The sequence below is a fragment of the Urtica dioica genome, chromosome 8, assembly GCF_054948205.1.
Source record: "Urtica dioica subsp. dioica isolate 48M chromosome 8, U.dioica_male_clone48M_v1_H2, whole genome shotgun sequence".
In the NCBI taxonomy this organism is placed as follows: Eukaryota; Viridiplantae; Streptophyta; class Magnoliopsida; order Rosales; family Urticaceae; genus Urtica; species Urtica dioica.
In genome coordinates this window covers 8516881-8535107 of record NC_142763.1, presented here as the reverse complement: position 1 = coordinate 8535107, position 18227 = coordinate 8516881, and the positions used below count along the sequence as shown (strand labels likewise).

The 18227-nt window shown below is 39.9% G+C and overlaps 2 protein-coding genes across 2 annotated transcripts; both read right to left on the bottom strand.

Annotated features, from left to right (window-relative positions):
* Window positions 1–639: 639 nt before the first annotated feature.
* On the bottom strand, window positions 640–2865 carry LOC149387839 (cytochrome b561 and DOMON domain-containing protein At3g25290-like). Its single transcript, XM_089623128.1, has 3 exons — window positions 1952–2865; window positions 1601–1855; window positions 640–1192 (listed from the first exon to the last, which is right to left on the bottom strand). The coding sequence occupies exons 1-3, from the start codon at window positions 2579–2581 to the stop codon at window positions 863–865; spliced, it is 1215 nt and encodes a 404-aa protein (XP_089479254.1). The 5' UTR covers window positions 2582–2865; the 3' UTR covers window positions 640–862.
* A 10045-nt stretch (window positions 2866–12910) lies between these two features.
* On the bottom strand, window positions 12911–13975 carry AIR12 (auxin-induced in root cultures-like protein). The gene has a single exon (XM_089623130.1). The coding sequence runs from the start codon at window positions 13813–13815 to the stop codon at window positions 13096–13098; it is 720 nt and encodes a 239-aa protein (XP_089479256.1). The 5' UTR covers window positions 13816–13975; the 3' UTR covers window positions 12911–13095.
* Between the last annotated feature and the right edge of the window lie 4252 nt (window positions 13976–18227).

Below are 18227 nucleotides of genomic sequence, written 5' to 3'. Positions count from 1 at the left end.
TAATAACGCACATTGCATGTGTGGACCATTTCCAATAGACACAAGCACACACCTAATGATTCCCAATAAGAATGTATTATATGCGTAATTTTCTTTTCTATTTTTCATTGCAAGCGTGACTTTATCCATTTTCTCTTCATCATAACTAAAGTTACACCTAACCAATCCATTTTTTCTTTCCATTTCCTCTTTTAGCTGCCTCGTGAAATTTCTTTTTAACGTCAACTTCGACAAATTTGAATCACATCGCAAATAAAGTGGCACATCAATCAGCACACTCAGTGATTTAGTGGACTGAAAAACAAGTTTTAAATACCTTGCATTTTCATGGAAGTCATTTTCAATTCGATATGTTTGGAACTATAGATTTCTACACAAGTTAGCTTGTCTCTAGATTAAGGAATTTTGCAACGTTATATTTATTCTACCGAGAGCGTACATTTCCGGTGGAAAATTGATATTCGGTCTACTAAAAATAGAAAGCCAACCCGTAGATTAAGAAATCCAAATTAAAATATCAGAAGGGAATTTTGCATTGCAGAATAATTAGCCTCCAAATTCGAAAGATAAATTAACTTGAATCAACATTGCAAGCTCACCTATCGTGACATGTTCAAAATAGACTCCTAGACACTCGTATGAACAAAAATAATAATTACTTACTTAATTAATCAATAATCACAGCATAATCGAATAATTAATCTAAACATTGCGATGAAACTAAATAAAAGAGGTGGGCGATACATCAAAATACAACAAAAAATATAACGAAAAATGAGTTCGACAACATAAATAAAAGAGATGAACCGGAAGATATTAAGACTTGAGTCTTTTCTTTCCTTGTTCATTTTGTTTTTGTACATCATATCGAGAGAGGTCTTTGCTGCGAATCGGGTGCTCCATTGTTGTTGTTGAGTGATACTGCGTAGGGCTTAGCGGACGGACCGGACTTCCTTCTTCTCAACACAACAGTCCAAGTCAGGGCTTCGAGCAACAAGGAAACCCCGCCAAGTGTCACGATCGCGATCAAGTACGCGGTTCTCCAGTGCTTGGCCGGGTTGAGGATATCGAGCCCTTTGAACACGTTCAACACGCCCAGAACGATGATGGCGTACCCGAGCCCGTGGTGGTACACATTCCAAAAAACCCGGTATTTGTTCTCCTTTTTGGGTCTCAGGAACAACGCGAAGATCTGCACCACCGAAAAGTAAGTAAGTAATGGTTCCAACGTAGAATAAATTCACAAGATTTTCATAAAATGTGGTCATTTGGTTGGAACAGATATTCTATTTAATCGAAACCGAACGTGTGGTTTTGGTTGATTCTAAAAACCTAAAACATTTTCTACTTTCTTAAAAAAAATAATAATAATAAGCATAAACATAACAGTGTCAGAATTCTAGCTAAATCACGGAACATTCCGTTCCGTTTAATTATGTCACTATTCACATTATACAAAATAAAATAAAAAAACAATATATTTTTTCCGATGGAGTACTATCGAAACAGAATTCACTCTGATACCGTGAACATAGTTCCGGTACGAATTTCCGGCTTTGTGTTTGGCCGGACGAGATTTTAATTTAATTAATATTTTTACCTGCAAGGTTGCGATGGCGAAGAGAGTGATCCCGATGATGCGGTGATTGGAATAGGTTAAGGATTTGGAAGCGCTGCCGAGCTTGAGCCCCGTGGCCCAGCCGGCGACTCCGATGGCATAACCCGAAACCTGACACGAAATGTGTGCGTAAAACCAAGCAGGCTCTGCAGATTCAAATGCCCTCACATACCTCGCGATCATCGCTCCCAGAGGAAACAGAAATCCCCAGCTTATTGCGTTCAATATTCCGTGAATCTAAAAAACGGAAACGCTAACCAATCAGATTCGTTCAATTCAATTCAGATCCAGAAAACGCTTTACCAAAAAAAAAAATTAAATAGAAAGACTCACGTTCCTATTCTTGGTCCTGGAATCAACAACTGGAACGATCGTTGTCGTTTTGTTCGCAGAGGCGGCGAGGCTGAGTTTTCCTTTGGCCATGAGATTGGCGTTGCGAATTTCGTGCTTGTCTGGGACGCCATTGGTGACGGAAGGTCCGACCTGCCAGATGAAATTGACGGACTCGGCGTTCGCCGGAACTTTGAGCTTCGCGAGGATCTTCATCACTCCTTCGCCGGACTCGGCGCTCAGGTCCCAAACGTCGAACGAGAGCTTCGACTCCGAGACGACGCTGTAGGATTTCAGGACGTAGGTCTTGACGACGACGCCTCCGTCGGAGCCCCGGTGCGCGACGAGCGACTGAGCGCCGACCATGCCGTCGCCGACGAGGTTGAGTCCCCAGGCGATCCAGCCGCCGGACTCCGACGGCGGCGCGACGAACAGGACGGAGATCGACGAGTTCGTCCGGTCGTGGGAGTAGTGGAGGTACGAGGAGAGAGTCGGGAGGTCGAGGCAGTCGGAGAAGACGCCGGAATCGGCGAGTTTCTGCGATTTGCATGTCTGGCAATCGACTTGCGTGATGAGAGGAAGGAGAGAGACCAGGACGAAGAGCAAGACACGGACCAGCGTCGGAAACGCCATTGTTGATGGAGTTCGAGAGCTTCGAAGAGAGAGGCTATATTGGGAGAGATATTAACGGTGATTGGTTGTCGCTTAACCAAAACAATAAGTATTTAGACGATCTGCTTTGATTTTTATAACTGACTTAAGTCACGGAGCAAAAAAGAGTGTGTTATGAATCGGAAAATTACACGTCGACTCTTCACTGTTGACTGTTTTAGTTATTCGATTGTCAGAATTCCCGAGAACGTGTCCTTTGTGATCAAAGGGCATAACAAATTTTTTTTTTTTTTTTTTTCAGAAGTAGAATATAGGGAGGCACAAAAAAACCGAAAAAACCGTAAACCGGACCGGTGATTTTTAAACCGCCGGTCCGGTTTAAAACGGTTTTTTTTCCCGGTCCGGTTTAATCAATGCAAACGGTCCGGTCCGGTTTTTTTTTTTTTAAAACCGTTAAACCGGACCGGACCGGTTTATTTATAAAAAAAAAAAATTAATGTTCAATTAGCCAAATTAGGCATTTGTGCATGTATTTAACTCTCATATATGACTATATGTTTGTGTTTTGGTGGAAAATTAATGGTTTTTTTAAAAAAAAATTTATGTAAAACGGTTCAAAACGGTCCAACGGTCCAAAACGGTCCGGTTCGGTCCGGTCTAAACGGTTCAAAACGGTCCAAACGGTTCAAAACGGTCCGATTCGGTTTAGATGATTTAAAACGGTCCGGTCCGATCCGATTTTTACAGATTTTTGGTCCGGTCCGGTTTGGGTTTTTTTGAACGGTCCGGTCCGGTTTTTTGACCGGTTTTGGACCGGACCGTGCACAGGCCTAGTAGAATACAATCGATTGCATACCATGTTCTATGCACAAATTAAAATGAGTAGATTGGAACGTTATGAAAAAATTCGTTCGGCTTAAATTTCGGTCATTTTCAAAAGAGTACTATAAAGAAGAAAAAAATCTTGAAGTATGTCGAGAATTAAAAATAAATAAATAAACAAAAGATCGAAAACAAAATACACATAATAGAATGGAAATTTAAGATTAAAAAAAAAAAAAAAAAAAACAGAATACACATAATAGAATGGAATTTTCCGTTTTGTTCCCTTTTTAAATATCAAAGCATTTAATATAAATTCGCTTCAATTAAAACATCATTAAGTAAGGTTATTGGTTTTGTTTTATTTTAATTAAAACATTTTTCCAAAATGTATTAATCATAATTGTTAATGCCTGAAAATGGATCAACACGAAAACCGGTCCGCGGTTCGGTCTAGGGCCGGACCCTATGACCGCGCGGTGGTCGAACGGAGAAGTTGTCCCAACACCTGTACCTCCGCCGTGCCGGAAAAGGATTTCCGACGACTCGTCACCTGAGAAAAGAGAAAAGAGTGAGCTAAAGGACCGCGGAGGGGTTTCCTCCGGCGGGCACTCCGACGCTCAACATTAGTCTAGGTGTCGTGCTTCGAGTTCTAGAGAGAGAAGCTCTGATGAGAGAGAAGCTCTGATGAGAGAGAAGCAGAGGTTTTGTAAGTGTGAGCAAACTTACCTCCAAATGGGAAAAGTGGAGGTTTTTATAGAGATGTGATGATGGGTCGGAGTAAAATCGTCATCTACTCGGGCTCCCCCCCCTCCCCAGATATGAGCCTGGCTGGAGGTCGACCCTGCCTGGAGTTGAGCCTGGCTGGAGGTCTGGCCTGGCTAGAGGTCGAGCCTGGCTGGAGGTCGACCCTGCCTGGAGTTGAGCCTGGCTGGAGGTTGAGCCTGGCTGGAGGTCGGGCCTGGCCTGGAGGTCGACCCTGCCTGGAGGTTGAGCCTGGCTAGAGGTCGAGCCTGGCTGGAGGTCGACCCTGCCTGGAGGTTGAGCCTGGCTGGAGGTCGAGCCTGGCTGGAGGTCGACCCTGCCTGGAGTTGAGCCTGGCTGGAGGTCGGGCCTGGCTGGAGGTCGACCCTGCCTGGAGTTGAGCCTGGCTGGAGGTCGGGCCTGGCTGGAGGTCGACCCTGCCTGGAGTTGAGCCTGGCTGGAGGTCGGGCCTGGCTGGAGGTCGACCCTGCCTGGAAGTCCCCTTAGGGGTGAGCCCGACTCGTCTCGATTCCGGGCTCTATCCTTTGGACCGGGCTCGCCCTGCTTCTTGTTTGGGTTGGGCCTTGATATTTCTTAGTATGGGAAAAATCCCACATAACATTAACCCCCCAGTTTCTTGGAGGACTTAGTCGTTCAGGAAACTTTGTGTCTTCGGGGTGGATCGTCACCTGTCCGGACGTCGTTCCGACCGCCTTTGCTTTTTCTAGCTTGAGTACGTCAATGGTGAACGCTCCCTGCTCGCCTTCCCCCGTTGTCTTCTGTTACTATTATTATTATTTTTTTTTTTTTTTTTTTATATATTTTTTTTTTCTAGCTCCTTAAGCTTGACTTCCTTGCTTCTCTGTTACACCCTTTATTTTTTTTTTTTTTCAGGTGCTGTGTGGAGCCTTGGAGAGGGAGAGAAGGGGTCTCTTGCTTTGAAAAAGCCCACCTTTTTTTTTTTTTTTTTTTTTAAAGGTAGTCTTTTATCCTTTCTCCTTTTGCCATTTCTTTAATCATTCATTTGCCACCTTCTCCACGTGTTTTTTTTTTTTTATTCTTCATTGATGAGTTCTACCAACTTACGTGACGATGGTGGGGTCCACGATCTTGAAATTGATGATTTTGTGGGGTTTGAGGACTTGAATATGTCATTTTCTCCCCTCCTTCTAGCGCCAAAATGTTAATGCCTGAAAATGGATCAACACGAAAACCGGTCCGCGGTTCGGTCTAGGGCCGGACCCTATGACCGCGCGGTGGTCGAACGGAGAAGTTGTCCCAACACCTGTACCTCCGCCGTGCCGGAAAAGGATTTCCGACGACTCGTCACCTGAGAAAAGAGAAAAGAGTGAGCTAAAGGACCGCGGAGGGGTTTCCTCCGGCGGGCACTCCGACGCTCAACATTAGTCTAGGTGTCGTGCTTCGAGTTCTAGAGAGAGAAGCTCTGATGAGAGAGAAGCAGAGGTTTTGTAAGTGTGAGCAAACTTACCTCCAAATGGGAAAAGTGGAGGTTTTTATAGAGATGTGATGATGGGTCGGAGTAAAATCGTCATCTACTCGGGCTCCCCCCCCTCCCCAGATATGAGCCTGGCTGGAGGTCGACCCTGCCTGGAGTTGAGCCTGGCTGGAGGTCGGGCCTGGCTAGAGGTCGAGCCTGGCTGGAGGTCGACCCTGCCTGGAGTTGAGCCTGGCTGGAGGTTGAGCCTGGCTGGAGGTCGGGCCTGGCCTGGAGGTCGACCCTGCCTGGAGGTTGAGCCTGGCTGGAGGTCGAGCCTGGCTGGAGGTCGACCCTGCCTGGAGGTTGAGCCTGGCTGGAGGTCGAGCCTGGCTGGAGGTCGACCCTGCCTGGAGTTGAGCCTGGCTGGAGGTCGAGCCTGGCTGGAGGTCGACCCTGCCTGGAGTTGAGCCTGGCTGGAGGTCGGGCCTGGCTGGAGGTCGACCCTGCCTGGAGTTGAGCCTGGCTGGAGGTCGGGCCTGGCTGGAGGTCGACCCTGCCTGGAAGTCCCCTTAGGGGTGAGCCCGACTCGTCTCGATTCCGGGCTCTATCCTTTGGACCGGGCTCGCCCTGCTTCTTGTTTGGGTTGGGCCTTGATATTTCTTAGTATGGGAAAAATCCCACATAACATTAACCCCCCAGTTTCTTGGAGGACTTAGTCGTTCAGGAAACTTTGTGTCTTCGGGGTGGATCGTCACCTATCCGGACGTCGTTCCGACCGCCTTTGCTTTTTCTAGCTTGAGTACGTCAATGGTGAACGCTCCCTGCTCGCCTTCCCCCGTTGTCTTCTGTTACTATTATTATTATTATTATTATTTTTTTTTTTTATTTTTTTTTCTAGCTCCTTAAGCTTGACTTCCTTGCTTCTCTGTTACACCCTTTATTTTATTTTTTTTTTCAGGTGCTGTGTGGAGCCTTGGAGAGGGAGAGAAGGGGTCTCTTGCTTTGAAAAAGCCCACCTTTTTTTTTTTTTTTTTTTTTTAAAGGTAGTCTTTTATCCTTTCTCCTTTTGCCATTTCTTTAATCATTCATTTGCCACCTTCTCCACGTGTTTTTTTTTTTTATTCTTCATTGATGAGTTCTACCAACTTACGTGACGATGGTGGGGTCCACGATCTTGAAATTGATGATTTTGTGGGGTTTGAGGACTTGAATATGTCATTTTCTCCCCTCCTTCTAGCGCCAAAATGTTAATGCCTGAAAATGGATCAACACGAAAACCGGTCCGCGGTTCGGTCTAGGGCCGGACCCTATGACCGCGCGGTGGTCGAACGGAGAAGTTGTCCCAACACCTGTACCTCCGCCGTGCCGGAAAAGGATTTCCGACGACTCGTCACCTGAGAAAAGAGAAAAGAGTGAGCTAAAGGACCGCGGAGGGGTTTCCTCCGGCGGGCACTCCGACGCTCAACATTAGTCTAGGTGTCGTGCTTCGAGTTCTAGAGAGAGAAGCTCTGATGAGAGAGAAGCAGAGGTTTTGTAAGTGTGAGCAAACTTACCTCCAAATGGGAAAAGTGGAGGTTTTTATAGAGATGTGATGATGGGTCGGAGTAAAATCGTCATCTACTCGGGCTCCCCCCCCTCCCCAGATATGAGCCTGGCTGGAGGTCGACCCTGCCTGGAGTTGAGCCTGGCTGGAGGTCGGGCCTGGCTAGAGGTCGAGCCTGGCTGGAGGTCGACCCTGCCTGGAGTTGAGCCTGGCTGGAGGTTGAGCCTGGCTGGAGGTCGGGCCTGGCCTGGAGGTCGACCCTGCCTGGAGGTTGAGCCTGGCTGGAGGTCGAGCCTGGCTGGAGGTCGACCCTGCCTGGAGGTTGAGCCTGGCTGGAGGTCGAGCCTGGCTGGAGGTCGACCCTGCCTGGAGTTGAGCCTGGCTGGAGGTCGAGCCTGGCTGGAGGTCGACCCTGCCTGGAGTTGAGCCTGGCTGGAGGTCGGGCCTGGCTGGAGGTCGACCCTGCCTGGAGTTGAGCCTGGCTGGAGGTCGGGCCTGGCTGGAGGTCGACCCTGCCTGGAAGTCCCCTTAGGGGTGAGCCCGACTCGTCTCGATTCCGGGCTCTATCCTTTGGACCGGGCTCGCCCTGCTTCTTGTTTGGGTTGGGCCTTGATATTTCTTAGTATGGGAAAAATCCCACATAACAATAATTTTAATTTAATTGGGTTTTAAACAATGCACTTAATTAAACATTCAAGTAAATGTACTCTAGCTAACTAACCAAATTGAAATTTGAGTTTTGCAAAGTAGTCATATATTGCAAAATAGTCATAAACTAAAATAAACGAGGAAATTTTAAAAATTATTCTTATTAACTACTAATTAAAATTTTAAAAAGAAAAAAATAAAATAAACTGCCAATTTGACTTCAAAATATTTTAATTCCAAAAAAGTATCGAGGAAAATCACTACTACACGGGGAAAAAAATCAACTAAGTAAAAAAAAGTAATTAATTCAAAACTCCAAACCCGATTTTGAATGTTAATAGAAGTTTATAAAGGTACCTATCAATTGCGACTTCTAAAATTTTAAATCCCGCGTAAATCGATTAAAACCAATCCTACATGTAAACAAATCAAATCAACCAAAAAATATATTCAAATTTTCAAACTTTGAATTCAAAGATTATTAACCGTTAATATTTGTGAATACTAGTTTATAAATGTATATATATTTGTTAATATTGTTGAGTGGAAAATCGAAATGTAAAATATGAATCGATTGACACATCATCAAAATTGGCTAATATGTTTATAATCTTAGGACATTGTCTAGTTTGAAAATTAAACATTTCAAGTGGCTTTGTCTATGTAAATTAATATAAATTGATGTTCGAGGACTAGTGTAAATTAAAATTAAAATTAAAGTGATATATCATATATGCCAATTTTTTTTTTTTTTTATCTTTTTACCGGTGAGTTATTTTAACCGCAAATTCGAAGACTGGTTAAAACACAAGGCATAGAAAACTTAACCGGTCAATTTTTTTTTTTTAGAAGTAGCATTATTAACCAACGGTCAATTATTTTTCTTGACATTCACCCCTCATTACTTATTAAGTCCGAGCTACAGAGAGACGGAAATGGCGAACCTAGGTTTTGGAAGCGAGAGAAGAAGATGAAAAGAAGAATTGAAAAAGATTCTCGTTGATTCATAACAGACTTATTTGACTCGTATATAGGCGAGGCCAAACAGTATTAACAAAAATAACTAACACACCGTCCAATCACAGAAGGACACATATACAAGGTATAGAAATAAAAAAGACTTAATAAAAAACGACAATAGATGACAATAGCTCCTAAAACTACTTGTCATTTTTGCACAAGTCTCAATATTACTTCTTTATCACCAAATTCTTGCTTGGTGCTAATAAAACATAACATATTTGTTTAAAATAAAACAAAAAGCAAAAACAGATAACATATTATACGCATAAATGGTGGTTTATAATTAATTTAAAGAATAATGAGATCTTTTATGAGAAGACAATAAAGAGGAATAATAAACGAGAATCTACATAATACATCTTTCCTTTTTTCTTTTTCGTTTTTATCAGAAAAACTTCCCTTTTTCTTATTGACACTTTGTGCGTGTGCCTCTGCGTGTGTAGGAGACGGAGGTCCACACGCACCAAACAACTAAATGCTCCGTTTTTATTTATGGCAATATTTTAAACTTCGATTCTATACAATTTAAATACGAAGATGCGTTTTTTTGTTTGTTTTTTGTTTTTAATGAAAAATACGAAGATGCTTTCTAATTCTATTACGCATAGTACTTTTATTATTACAACCCTTTATAGAAAATAAAGTAGCCTTAGAAGTAATTATAGGTCAAAAAGTAACCTTATGAGTAGTTATTTTTCTTCTTCTTTTGTTGCTAATAAAGCATTAAGCGTATCAAATGCGGTTATATGACTTCAGGATTTTCAACCCATGTAGAAATTAAAGAAGATATTTGACTTGAAAACGTGTGATATTTGTTTGTTTATTATACTTAATTCTGTCTTATCTCACTACATAGTACAATATATTCATACAAATGCTATTGGAAAATCATGCATACGCATATGTACAATAATTGGTCAGATTCAAGGTTGGTTCTAATTTCGTTGCATATAGAAATTACTATATTCATTTTTTTAACGATAGAAGAATTCTCATTTGAGAATTTAGAGGAAAATTGGGTAAAAAGATTAACCGACCAGTTGTCTGGAAATAGCCGAAACAAAAAAAAAAAAAAAAAACTCATGGCTTTGGCAGCAAGCACATGAGCAATGTCATTAAAAATTTGAGATAATCAAGTAAAATTGATCTTCTTTTTTTTTTTTTGATAAAAGTAAAATTGATCTCTGTAAACCTCATATGCAGTAATCTAATGTATTGGAAGATTATAAAATTCATAACATAACAGTGTGTTTCCGGCATTGGTCCGAGTTAGATTTTTAAGATTTGAGCAATAACGTCAGTAGACGGAGCAAAAAAATGTAAATCAAAGAGGACTAATTTGTAAAAAAAAAAACTAAAGATACTCATTTGTAAATTTTAGGATTAAATAAAAGATTTTTTTTTTTCAAAAAGACAAGGAAGAGAATATATAAATGACAGGCATGTTGCGTTCAAATGTTTTTTTTTGGAGAAGATAAAAAATGCTCACATAGGTTAGCCATAATTGAACATGATGTCGTAAAGTGTCGTCGTCTAGCATGACAGAGTGTCGTTCACCGTGATGGGCATTCTACATTTTTTGCTGTGGATCTAGCATTTTTGCCAGACTCAGAGATGATAAATGGTAAATGATTTTTTTTTCTTTTTATTTATCTTTAATTGTAAGCACAGTTTATTCAAAAAGTCTAGTTTTATAATTTTGAGATATATTATATTCTTTATTTATGGTATTTTATTGAGTCTATATCACAAGATTTATCCTAAATATTAAAAAAAAAAATATTGCATCTAGGGAAAAGTTCGCGATAGATTTCCGTCATATTGATACTCGGAGATTTTTATTATTAAATTATGAGTCTTATAGTTAACTAATAAAATGAAAGAGATTTGTAACTAATTAGACCACTTTAAACATGTGATTTTGGATCTAGCCTATGTTTGACAATTTTTAAGGATATAGCCAAATGGTTTATGTGGCAATAATTAAGGTCTGATTTGCCCTTATTTATTAATAAATTCGTCACTCTCTCTCTCTTATTTTTTTTCAAATAATTTTTTTTGCATCAAAACTTCAAAAATTCGTATATTTCTCATACGAACTCGAAATTGAGTGATTTCAAATCCTATAAATTCGTTGCGTCGAGATCTTCAAAAATAGACTCAATGTGTTTGATGAAAAATTATGTTTAATGCATCATATTTACATTTCTTTTTTTTTATAATTTCAAAAAATTTCCGTTATTTCCATATTTAAGGTAGATTTTTTTACATCTATGGTATTAAAAATTATTTTTCATCAAACATAATGGATCTATTTTTGAAGATCTCGGCATCACGAATCCATAGGATTTGGAATCACTCAATTTCGAGTTCATATGAGATAAATATGGTTTTTTGAAGTTTTTATGTAAAACAAAAAGTGTAGGAAAAAATAGGAGAGAAAAAATGACGAATTTATTAATAAATAAGGGTAAATAAGACCTTAATTATTGCCACATAATCATGTTGGCTATTTCCCTAAAAGTTGTGAAACATAGGCTAAAAACAAATTTCATAGTTTCATTTTGGCTATTTCGCTACAATGCCCAAAATGAAATTAGTTACTTTGTAAAATAGCCAAAGTTATTATAAAATTAGTCAAATAGTCAAAATGAGCAACTCTCATATTTTAATAGTTTTTTTTTTTTTTTTTTTTTTTACTTTGTGGCCAAATTTTTCGAAATTGATAAATTGCTTATATAAATGACCGAAAATTTAAATCTTGCTAAACAATTAGTTTCAAATTGTGGTAACTAATTTGGTTTAATGGTAATCCTACACATATTCCGATAGAGAGGCCCTGGGTTCAAGCTCCATGGACTGCAGAAAATGCATGCCCCTCAAAAGTTATCAAAAATCTTGGTCAATAAGGCCACTTGCATTGCTAATATGTATGTAATATTAGCTAATAGTGCCACTTTAAAAAAAAAAAAATCAAGTTGTTATTTTGTTTATTTTTTCCTTAATTATAGATGAAAATATAAGGACTATGTTATCATGATTGAAATCTTAATAAGAGGGTGGCTTATTTAAAATTCTCAATACAACTCTGAAGAGTTTTATTTTATTCTATTTTATGGTCCATTTCTAAGGGGAACAAAAAGGTTATGATGTCTTTTGTCGTAGAAATAAGAATAATCATCACAGGGCTAATCATGGGCTTATGGTACGTAAGAAGATTAGAAATTCCATCCTTTCGGTCTTAAAATTCGAGCGGAAGGATTCCTTTCGTGGGGAAGCGTGAGTGGTAGGATTTTCTTCCACTGGATGAGCGGATGTTGACTTCCATTAGTGAAAATGATTTATTCCGCACGTATAATTAAGGTTTAATTTTTATGTTTTTTTAATTATGAGCCGTTAGATTTGTGGCGGTTGCAAATCCAACCACTCTAAATTGTGCCAAAAATAAATGTTTTATGACCGGAAAAAAATTCATTTTCATATACCTTAATAGAAATTCAATTTACAAATCCAATAGAATTCCGATCAACATTGAAAAGAATAATTTATTCCAGTCAAATCCGGAATTCTGTGCCTTGCGGAAATGAAAATGCCATTTCCTTCCACAACCACACGCCTAGATTTACAAAGGGCAAGTTGGCAATTTTCTCGGCACCACAATCGTCCCCATTGTGCAATTTCTGGGCAATGTTCGTGATTGCCAACTTTTTTTTTTTTTTTTTTTTTTTTTTTTTACATTTTCAAAAAGTTGGCAATCACGAACATTGCCCAGAAATTGCACAATGGGGACGATTGTGGTGCCGAGAAAATGACAATAACGGCTGATTTTGACTGAACAACACAGGTTTGTTTTTTTTGTTTTTTTGTTCTTTTTTTTTGGTCCTTAAAGCTCGATGAAGCAAGTAAGCGTTGTAGTGCTAATTGCACGTCAAATTCGTTTCTTATACAGCAACTTTTGACTAAAAGTTCAGATCCAGAAATTTAAAATTTTATGCGCCAGAGAAAATCAGCCCATTTCATTTCAGTAGGATATTTTTAAAAATTGATCAAATTGGGATTTATGAATTATGTCCAAGAATTTCTTCTATCACGTGAGAGTAAATACAAAATTCTTTTTTTGGCTCGAAAGCTAGAAAACGAAAACTCCAAAGTACTAGTATTGTAACAAAGAAGGATTACATCAAAGAAAGGATAAACAATGAGAGCCACATAAATAATACAATATTATTATTCACTTGAAAATTGATCTAAATCGGTCCTCAATTCTCCACAAATCTCTATGATAGGAAATAAGAAAATTAAGAATTTTCACCGAATCTAGAGACTGACAAGAACCAGAAGCGATATTAGAGAAAACAGAGCAAGATTTCCGAAGCTAGCAGTGATAGAAGCGACGCCGTTTTTCTTGTTGCTAGCTCCTGGAGTCGGAGCCGCAGAAGGAGAACCAGAGATCGCTTCCGATCCGGTGATGAGGTTGAGCGTTTCTTTGGCGGCGAGGTTCTCCGGCTTGAACTCGTGCTTCAGGAGCCACCCGGCGGAGTTGAATCCCAGTCCGACCTGCCAGATGTGGTTCAGAGAAGCCGCTTTCCCGGTCGGAACCTTCACGACGGCGAATATCGTGATGTTACCGCCGGAGATTTCCGCCGACTTCTGCAAGACGTCGAACGAGAGCTCCGCCGGGACGATCGACTTGTAGCCGCCGATGTTGTAGGTCGTGACGGTGACGGATCCGTTGGGCCGTTGGGCGGCGACGAAGGCCTGAGTGCCGGCCATACCGGTCCCGGTCGGGTTAATTCCCCACGCCACCCAGCCACCGGTGCTCGGCGGCGGCGCCGTGAAGGAAACGGCGAGGGAGTTGTTCGCCTCGTGGTAGGTCCAGTGGAGCTCCGCCGAGAGAACCGGAAGGTTAGAGCAATGCGCGAAGGTTCTGCCGGAGAACTTCCGCGATTTGCAGCTCTGCGACTGCGCGGGAGAGACCAAGACCACGGCGAGCGTCGTCATCGCGAGGATCAGAATCGCCATAGAATTCGACGCCATTGGAGATTCTTTCGAGATTTTCTCGTGGGAGGGAGAGAGAAGAATCAAGGATTGGAAGATATTTTTCTGTTTGGGGATTATAAGCCTTTGAAAAGCTGTAATGAATTATTTGAGTTAGTTTGTTTTATGTTTATATAGCCAAGCAGATACAGAGAGAGAGAGAGAGAGAGTGTGACCACCACAAAACGAGCACACTGTAATAACTAGTGCGTATAGTTACATTGCGGTGCGGTTCTTTTTCGAAAGCGAATAGTAAAGCGACACGTGTTAGAAGTGTCGGACGGAATGGGGTAACCTTGGTATGTATGACTTTATTAGCATCTGCATTTGTTAGGATTGACTAAGAATTAAACCCGGCGATTAGAAGGCATGGATCGCGCACATTAAATGAGCCTTTGAATTTTGTATCTAATCTGAGGTAATAAATTAAATATTGAGATTTGAATTCTCCACTCCCCAAAAACTATAATGTATAATCGAAGTTGAATTATAATTATCATATGAGAGAGGGTCCTAAATAATAAATGGGAATTAAATCGGTGGGGAATGTGCGAGATGCTTGGTGAACAGTACAACCAAAAGTTTCCGTTGAATATGCTATTGAGCACAAAACTAGAAAAGCCAAAAATGTCTTATATACTGGGTATGACATAGGAATGACATCGATACATATGTAAACAATAACAAGGGCAATTATGTCCACATATTTATACTCTCTCTCTCTTTTTAACCTTCAATTTTGAATTTTTTTTTTTTTTTTTTTATCATGTTGCCACCCTCATGGGTGTCAAACGTCGTCATTAGGCTACCCAGTGACACGATTCCGACACGGGAAGACGATTCGCTTTCTCTTCTCTGCGCTCCTTGCTTCTTTGCTTTATGGCCAGACCGCCGTCGAGCGCAAATCTACTAAGAGAACAATTTATTATGGCTTTTTCATCCGTAGGTCAGAGCAGATCCAAAATTCTCAGTGGTCTTCAAAGAATGCGGTCGTAACTCCGCGTATGATGTTTGCCCTAGTCGATGTGGAGTAGTGTCTGTCTTCTTTCTCCCTTGTTGCACTTTTCGAAGTTCCTAAGTCAAAACGTAAATTGTTAGAACTAGATTGTATTTAAGAAAAATGGTTACATAATAACTTACCGCAAATTCCGAACTTAGCCCGCTTATTCACATATTTGATCCAATCATCTTTTGGAATACCGTACTCATCTTCGTGATACTCTGCGAAACTTTCTGGATTAATGTCTTCTTTAACGTTATTGTAGATCTCGCGTGTCAACCTATTCTTGAAATTACGCCACATTTTTCCAATTTTTTTCATTGCCACATGTCGGTAAATAACGTCGATTTCAAAGATTGTCTGAAAAATGAGTGTTAGATACTAAACAATTATGTAAACCGGTTGGTCCTCGGCTTCATGTGGTCTTTAGAGGCTCTGGTCTTCGTCTTCGAAAGCGATCGTCTTCTTCTTATGGGGGTTTGAGACCTCTAAGTCTGTGAGCTCCTCTCACCTCGACGACATGAATTGTGGCGTTTGCTCTGCACATCTTTAGTCGGGACTGTATGAAGCAGAGCGTAGTGGCCAAGTGCGAAATGGTACCGGTATGGAACTGGAAGAGGATTTCCTAAAAAGGAGGATTTAGTGTTTGAATGATTAGCCTTTTATTGTTGTTGTTAGGTTTTAGTGTTTGGATCTTTAAGAGTCTTTTGTGTTTGAATGATGTTGTTTGGTTCACATTTAGGGTGGTTTTTCTGTTCCGAAGATGAGTTCATCATCTTTTGGATTAAGAGTTTGAGTTTTTGTTGGTATTTTGGCGTTATAGATTCTTGAGCGTTTTTCTCTATAGTCGGTGGTCCTCGAGCTTTTTCGCTCAATTTTTAAGGTTTTTTTTCCAAAGTATATCATTTATAGGTTTAATTGGCCGGATGATTATTTAGTAGCTATATATATATATATATATATATATATATATATATATATATATATATATATTCGTTTATATATTAACGGTACCGTAATTTCGTTTACTCATTTTAAAGTTGGTATATTATACAACCTATTTAGACCCGATAATGAACAAATAAATGGATATCGAATAATAATATCCTTGTACACCTCAGTGTGAACTAAATGATCTTCCTTTTTTGTTTTGTTTTTTTTTTTTTTTATCTTTTGTGGGAAGTTGGGTCTACTTTTTTTTTTTTTTTTTTTTTTTTTTCCTTTCACATAAAGCTTTCTAGTGTGGCATTGATTTTCTGTGCTACTCGTGTTCTTCTTCTTCTTTTTCTTTCTTTTTTAAACAGTTTGATATTGATTTTGTTATAATGTTTATAGGCGATGACTTTGTCAGTGAACTTGCAAAGAAACATTGGAGAGGACTTGGAATTATATTCCACTCTCGTGGTGAATTTTTACCAATACCATTTAAGTGGAATTTAACCCTTTTTTTTTCTTTCTTTCTTTAATATGGTTTTTTATTTGAAAAATGTCTAGTTTACATTGACTGGGAGTTTCAGGCGTATCTTTGAAAAAGGTTGTTCATATTTTGACTTGAACAATTGGTCAAATATGAGGGCAGTTTTCCCACGATGCGGGGATTTTGTGGATCTAAAAATTTACAAATTTTTCAAACTATTATTTTGTTTTGTTGAAATTCTTCCTATTTTTCCCTTCCCCTAAATTATATATATTTTTTCTTTTATATTTCATTGATCTTCAAGTTTCCCTTGGTATAAATTTTGAATGGAGGTACCATTTATATAAAAGAGACAATATATGGTAGCGTGGTCGGACAAAACAACAGTCATTTTAACAGTCAACTCTCAAATAGCCATAATTTATTGTGTTTATACACCCATAATAGCCACCGACTGAGCATTAAAATCCAGTGTCTAATGTTGAATACATCATTGCAAAATCAGAATAAAAAAGAACTTAAACAAGCAAAATTGAGCACAATTAATCAATGAACTAGTTGTGAACTTGTGATAGATTTGGAAGTCAGTTTCACTTTTGCGCCCATTTGCATTTCAATAAATATTTTTAGAAAGCTTAGGTGGGTGGAAAAAGCTTAGGGTCTTACGGTGGGGTATTTTGGCGTGCAGGCGTATGAAGACGTTTACGCGGTAAGTCTTGGCACACCAGCACGTGAACTGCAAAGGTCTATATAAGGTTCTACGATTCGTGATGTTGCTCGGATGGAGTCAATTGGCAAGGGAAACCTTGGCGTGTGAGCGGGTGTGTATGGGGGCTTGTTGAAGGGGTTCCTTGGCGCGATCTGAGCACATTAAATAACAAGGGGGACTTGTTGCGAGTGGTCTCAAAGTAGTTGCTCCCAATTGTTGAGATGGATAATACCCTTGAGATTTTTTTTATCATCATTGTTCCATGAGTTTTTCCATAATACTCAAGCGGAGAGTCTCAATTGCATTTTTATTTAGGATTCCTAAGTGTTGCCTCCAATTGAAGTATCTCGATGGTATTTACTTTGTGATTTTTGTATTTACATCTAATCAGAATGTCTTGGTCGCTTGAACAAGGTGGGGTCATTCAGGTGACAAATATTATGCTGTGTAAGTCATTTAGACAAAGCCTTTGGTCAAATTGGCTTCGCCTTTGAGGCACTGAGTGACAAGGAACGCTCCCGTTTCTTAGTTCACATAAATCGAGACTATGTATTGTTTATTTGAGTGCGGTGCTTTGAGAAAGTCCCGCTGAGGAAGCCTTGATCGTCGACCTTCATTGGATCAAATTTCTTTTGCAGAAGGTGATTTCCTAGTGAGAGATCTTATATTCATTTACAAGCCCTCATTAAAGCGCCAAATTGTTAATATCATTCTTTAGATCGATACTCAGAGTGCATGTGACATTATTTGATCTTCAAACGCTTCGTTTATTCTTGAACATCTTTGATTGGAAAAACGCAAATATAACACGCCATCGAGCAGTCTTTAAATCTTTTCCCAATAACAACAATGAACATAATGCACGAGGTGCTTATGGTCAAACTGTCATCCTCATGTATACTCTACATATCGATGACACAAAAAAAAGGATAAATTACATTATTCCCCCCTCAACTATAACACTGGTAACGATTCACCTCCTGAAATATGAAATCGTACATGACAGACCTTGAAATCTTACATTGTAACAAACACATCATTCTGTCAAGTTTTATTAACGAATGTCAAGTGTTTCAAGGGTAAATCGGTAATTGTAATTAAAAAAAGAAATAAATTATTACTTTTATTTATTTTGTATCGAATAGGGCGGCCACGATGAAGCCTCGCTTGCCCTGGGCTACTCCGACCTCTCCGCTGAGGCCGACGCCGCCATGCTGGACTCCGACGACTTTCTCCGCCGCTTCCACCACGCGCTCTTCCAGTCCACCTCGAGGAAGGCTCTCTCC